This window comes from Nestor notabilis, unplaced genomic scaffold, assembly GCF_000696875.1.
Source record: "Nestor notabilis isolate BGI_N333 unplaced genomic scaffold, ASM69687v1 scaffold1399, whole genome shotgun sequence".
Taxonomy (NCBI): Eukaryota; Metazoa; Chordata; class Aves; order Psittaciformes; family Psittacidae; genus Nestor; species Nestor notabilis.
The window spans coordinates 73,439-79,668 of NW_009943911.1; the positions used below are offsets into that span (position 1 = coordinate 73,439).

The 6,230-nt window shown below is 50.1% G+C and overlaps 1 protein-coding gene across 1 annotated transcript in view; it reads left to right on the forward strand.

Annotated features, from left to right (window-relative positions):
- Window positions 1–5,594, forward strand: part of LOC104411672 (GRB2-associated-binding protein 2-like) — a gene marked incomplete at its 3' end in the record, with an annotated part of 32,980 nt that extends 27,386 nt beyond the window's left edge. Inside the window, 5 exon segments of the mRNA XM_010022156.1 lie at window positions 1–82; window positions 1,033–1,127; window positions 1,852–2,134; window positions 3,587–3,677; window positions 5,492–5,594. The exon segment at window positions 1–82 is cut by the window's left edge and continues 31 nt beyond it. Coding sequence (XP_010020458.1) covers window positions 1–82; window positions 1,033–1,127; window positions 1,852–2,134; window positions 3,587–3,677; window positions 5,492–5,594 — 654 coding nt within the window.
- Between the last annotated feature and the right edge of the window lie 636 nt (window positions 5,595–6,230).

Consider the following 6,230-nt stretch of genomic DNA (forward strand, 5'->3'; position numbering starts at 1 on the left):
AGCTTAGGGCTGGTCCCCATGGCATCCACCATTCCCCGGAGAAACACGCTGCCAGCCGTGGAGAACAGCAGATTGCACCGAGGTGAATTGGGGGGCGAGGAGCTTGGGGTGGATTGGTCCTTGGATAGGTCGGTCCCACTTGGTTGCGGTAGGGATGGGGTGGCTGTTGGCATCAACCAAGGGGTGGGTTGAACACAAAGAAGCTCTCCCTGGTCAGGATCTGGCCCTGGGTTTTGTATGTAACAGGCATGAAGAGGGATCCCCAAGGCTCTGCCCACTGGAGCTGTTCATCTGGCTCTTGGTCGTGTTGTACCTCCAACCAAAACCCCAAACAAGCTTTCGCATGCAGCCCTTGACCAGATTTAATGATTTCAGCCATTTTTAGTTTGCTTTTACTTCAACTCATAACCAGGTTTATCAGAACCTACTTCAGCCTGCAGCTGCCTTGGTTTTGCTCACCAGGGATTTAATTTTGCACATCTCCAAGACCCAGTATCCCTTCCTACTGGGCTGTGGATAGACATGCCCTTTCCAAACCTTGTACCTAAGATGAGATAGTTGCCAAGAAACTTAGAAGAGGTAGTTGGAAAGAAAACATCCTGTAAATGATACATGCAGCTCCCTGAAATGCCTCTTCCATGCTTAGCAGTAGACAGACCAGTCTAAGAGCTTAGAACCCCATCCTGACCCCATCCTGCTCTTACTGTAGGCTGCTGAGCGAGGTGTAACAGAGCTCTTCCTTAACCCAGTTTTGTCACCATGATCTACCTTATCTGACATCTTTACCCTTGGGATTTTGCAGCACATTGACAGAACCAGGTTAGATCCAAATGGCACATGTGCTGATGCATCAGAGAGGTGCTAACTGGGAAGGAGCAGAGCAGGGAGTCAGTGACAGGCTAAAACCCATGTCTTCCCATCAGCATCTCCATCACCAAGAGTAGACACTGCCCTCCCCATACCTGGATTTTGTTTTCAGGGGCTCTTTTATCATCAGCTGGGACACGTTGTGCATTTGTGGTTGTGTTGCAGCTTCTTCTTGTGAGACGTACGAATACCCCCAGCACGGAGGCAGCAGCGCTGTGCAGTCGGTCGAGTCAATGAACGATGGGTACAACTCCTACCTGGTGAGTTGGCTTTGGTGTTTGCCACCCTATAGGCACAATTAACACCTTATAGATTAAGAGACAGGTCAGTTCCAGGTGGGCCTCATAGCCCAGTCCTGCAGAGCTAAGTCATGAAGGTGTTTATTACTGATCTCAATTAAAATGGGGTCCTGCAGGAGGAACAATGACCTAACCCAGCACCTCATGCAGAGCTTTGCTTTGGGTGCTTCCACACAGTGTATCTGCCTGGAGCTTTGGCCTCAAAAAAGCTCCCAGGAGTTTGGCTTCTTCCTGAAAGCCTGGGATGCTGCTGAGCTGCATTTTGACATGTTGCCAGAGAAGCTTTTTTTGTGCACTTTCTAAGACTTCCTGAGCTGGAAATGACATTAAAGCAGCCTTTCATATTGCATTTTAGTGATGGCCAGAGCCCAGGGAAAAATGACTTTCCAGGTTGAGCATGCTTCTGCAGCTCACTCTGATCATGGGAAGAGGCTCAGGTCTGGGTGATTAAGACCCTTCCCTGAACTCAGGACGTTGCAATGTCTTGGAAACAGTGGAGGTAGACCCTCTTAGTGCAAACCGATGGCAAAGGAGGGGACAGCGCACCCCATCCCTCTGTGCTGAGACTTAAGAACTGGTCCCACATCAGGTGTGTGTTCAGTGATGATGAGATGAAAGGGTTTCTAGTGGGATGGGGTTAAGGAGTATCTAATACTCACAGCACATCCTCCTGCTTGTCCCTCAGCAAGCCAAGGCAGCGGTGGCCCGCTCCCACAGCACTGACTCCGAGGACAACTACGTCCCCATGAACCCTGGTTCCTCACCCCTGATCCACACCGAGAAAGCCAACGACAATGCCCAAAATCTCTACATCCCCATGAGCCCTGGGCCGCATCACTTCGACCTGGTGGGGTTGTCCTCGGCCACCCTCCCCGTGCATAAAGGAGGAGCCATGGCGCAGTGCCACAGGCGGCTGAGTGAGATCCAGCCCCCGCCAGTCAACCGCAACCTCAAACCTGATCGGAAAGGTAGGAATGGTTCCAGGAACCACTGCAGGAACCTTTCTATTCTTGTAATGCTTCAGACTATGTCTGTCACTTGTGCACACTCAGGAGAGTCCTAGGTGGGATGCTGGAGCAAGTCCAGGCCACGAGGATGATCAGGGGCTGGAGCAGCTCCCATATGGAGACAGGCTGAGAACATTGGGGCTGTTGAGCCTGGAGAAGAGAAGCTGCTGGAGACCTCGGAGCAGCTTCAGTGTCTGAAGGGGGCTACAAGGATGCTGGGGAGGGACCTTCATCAGGGATTGTAGTGATAGGACAAGGGGTGATGGGTTCAAAATGAAACAGGGGAAGTTCAGGTTGGATATAAGGAAGAAGTTCTTCCCTGTGAGGGTGCTGAGGCGCTGGCACAGGGTGCCCAGGGAAGTGGTAAATGCTCCATCCCTGGTAGTGTTCAAAACCAGGTTGGATGGGGCTTGGAGCATCCTGGTCTAGTGTGAGGCATCCCTGCCCATGGCAGGGGGTTGGAAGTGGATAATCTCAAGGTTCTTTCCAACCCAAACCAGTCGGTGATTCTATGATGCTGTGTGTTTTCCTCCCACCTTCACAGTCAGACCTTCATATCTTGCCCATCCCCTTCCTGTTTCAGGAGCACTATTGTGCAAATGCAGCTTTCATGGTGCTTAAACAACCTGTCTCAAACCCTTCCTGGCCTTTACAGGAGACACATGCCACAGGCAGGATCTTACCCCCTTTGCCTGCACACTTCCCTATGCTCCACCCCAAAATCTCTGTGTTGAATTCAGACAACCCAGGTTTCTCCTTCTGTTTCCTACTGGCTGTTCTTCCCTCAGGGCTTTGCCTACAACCTCCAAGTCCCACCCCAACCCATTGCCTGACAGGTAACCAAGGAGATGCTGAGAACGAAGGCTCCCATCATTAGTGTGTTAGCACCTAACTCCATCAGCATGCTAGGCAAGGACTGGGGCTGGAGTGCAACACTCTTCCATCTAATGAACCATCTGTGATGAGAAGACCTTTCCTGTTGCACTGCAGATGTCCTTTCGCATTCCCATTTCCCATTTTCCATGGGCAAACACTCTGGCCAGAGGCAGCTTATGGCTGGCAGAGCCTGGTCTTGTCCCCATCTAATGGGTTATCACAGCTTCCTAATGAATGGGAGTTTGGGCATTTTTAGCAGCTCTCCATTCCCTGGGAGGCACCTTCCCCTTCTGGGGCCATCCATCCACTTCAGGGCTGTGGGTCAGAGGAGGGACAAATTGACTGTTTTCCCCCAGTCCTGGCATACATGAATGCAGGGAGTTTGGTTGGGGATATTTGTCATCAGCATGGAGGGCTGAGGGCTGATTATCAGAATGGGAAGCAACCAACATGTTGTTGGGGACCATCTCATGCCAGTCATGGATGCTGAATTGTAGGAATGTGCTGCCTCTGAATAAGGGCTTTTCCCTTCTCCAGCAAAGCCCTCGCCGCTGGACCTGAGGAACAACACTGTCATCGATGAGCTTCCCTTCAAATCTCCAGTCACGAAGTCCTGGTCCAGGCCAACGTGAGTAATGGCTGGGGTATGAATTCTTGCTGTGCTCCAACAGCACATCTCTGATCTTGCTCTCACTGGTGTCCACATGTAGATATGCTGTCACCTCTGCCATGGATTAGATGTCTCTGGCTGAATATAAGGGCGATATCAGCTGCTCTTCTGCCTCTGCTTGCTGCAGAGGTTCCTTCTGACCCACCATGTCTTTTTGTTGAAGGGCACATTTCTCATGGGCTGTCTGGAATCAAGTTAGAAGTGAGCCCAGACGTTGGATGCAGACCCAAATTTCCCCCAAAGCTGGATGATCCCTTCAGCCCTCTTTGTGTTCTTTGTCAATTTTAAAAACAGAAGCTGCAGCGCTCAGGCACACCATGCAAACATCTGCAGGGGGATGAAAGTCCGCCTTGCCCAACACCGTTGGGGACCAGCAGGAGCTATTTGGGAAGGGGGACATTTATGGAGTAATTCTTTCCTAAAATATCCTGCCACACTATGGCAATTTGAGGGTTTCCTTGATCACATCATGGCCACGCTTAAGACCTCGGCCAGATGTTGTTGAAGCAGAGGATCCTCTCTCTTGGACCCCTCGTGAGCTTAGTCAAGTGTTGTGAGAGCCAGAGTCGCATTCCCCGCATCACAGCTGGTGGCAGGAGGATACATTTGTTTAGGTCAGGATTTCACATGAAAGCCCAGCATGTGGCCAAGCAGCTAATTAAGATCTCTTGAAGACATTTCCTATTTCTGGGATCTGACAACTCCTGGAGAGCTGTGGCTCGAACACAGGACCGGTGCTCCACCGTGACTCATCTGCGCCACCCCATCTCAGCCACACTGGAGGTGTAGGGCATGATTCCCCATCCATCTTTCCTCCCAAAATCCCCTCTGTAATGTCAAAACACAGGGTGACACTCGCAGGGTCTGACTGAGCTGTATTTTGATTGCCTTGAAAGCAAAGCTTAGCCTGAAGGAAGTCTGCAAAATGAAACCAAAGCACTTCAGAGCAAAGTCTGCTGGCCAAAAATAACAGGATTCGCACAGTTCCAGTTCTGCTGCTAATTCGTGGTCTGATGTTGTCCAGTGAAAGGCAGAAGCAAGGTTTGGCTGCTATGACTCCTCTAATAAATTGGATTGTGTGGAGACTGACTGCAGGGCATGAGCGCTGTGTGCTGAAATCACTGCACCAGGAAACAGAGAGCAGGCTTTGATTGACAAGACATCCGACCCCGGAGAAGCTAATGGATTTTTCCTTTATCAGCTAATCATATGACCCTGCCTTTACTGCAAGGCAACAAATAGCTTTTTAAGACACAAGCTTTAATGCCAGATGCTGATTGCATTATATTCGTCGGTATAATCAGATTTGGCCAATTGAAAGCAAGACAATGCCTTGGAGGTTTTGTATTCCAGCAAAAATGTGGAGAGGGCCCTGCACGGCAAACAAATCCTGGAGCTGTGGTGAGGCAGGAGGTGAGAAGCTTCACCGAGGCTGGCATGCTCCACAATTAAATATTTCCTGTGAGATAAGACGAGTTCATGGAGCCTGATTCATGTGGCTGATAGCAGGAGAGTTATGGGTACACAGCAAGCAAGGTATTATTAAAAAGTCCTAGCAAGAAAAACATGAGAAGACCAAACCCAGTGATTTATGACCCATGGGAAGGTCAGGTTGGAGAATCTCAATGCCACCAGCTCTTCTTCGTGCCTAGTCCCCACATCTGAGCATGGTGATGTTTGGAAGCCTCAGGTGCTGCCCTTTCCATCCCTCCTTGGGAATGGACAAGCAGCACATGCGACCATCCTTAATGCATTGACCCTTGTCCTTACAGCCAGACCTTCAATGCCGGCTCTTTGCAATACTGTCGCCCTGTCTCCTCCCAGAGCATCACCAGCACTGACTCGGGAGACAGCGAGGAGAACTACGTGGCGATGGTAAGAGCCCCACATCTAAGATACATGGTTCTGGCAGGACATACACGTTCCCAGTGCTGCAAACACATTCCTAGCTCATGACATGGAAGTGCTCAGATAGCACCATGTGGTGTTCATCCTTACGTACATCCCTACATGCACGAAACAGTGGCTTTCATTGCTAGCATGACATGTCCCACGGGGGTTTTAACTGTATGTGAGAACAGGAATATATCACTGACTTTGCTAGGAATAAAGAGGGGATAAAACCATCTATGGGCTGTCAGGGTGTATTTTCCTAATATAAGTTGATTTTTTCCCCCGAACAGCTGCTGACATCATGTTTGTGTGGAGGGCAGGGGCTATCAGAGCAGCAGCAGGGAGTGGCACTGCTTACAGGAAGGGGATTTGTCTCTCTTTGTAAAGCTGCTGACTTGAAGCATATTTTTGAGGCTATGTAACTAAAGGGGTAGAGGAAATCTGTGCTCTGTGCAGCGTGGTTGTGATTAGTGAAGACCCCGGAGCTGGTCTGGCCTCAGTGAGGTGTGGTTCCTGTGAAATGCTAAAGCCCATGTCTGATGTCAGGCATATGAACAACATCAGCACAAAGGCAGCAGAACTGCTCCACATCAAATTAAGAGCATGAGCTTGAAATAT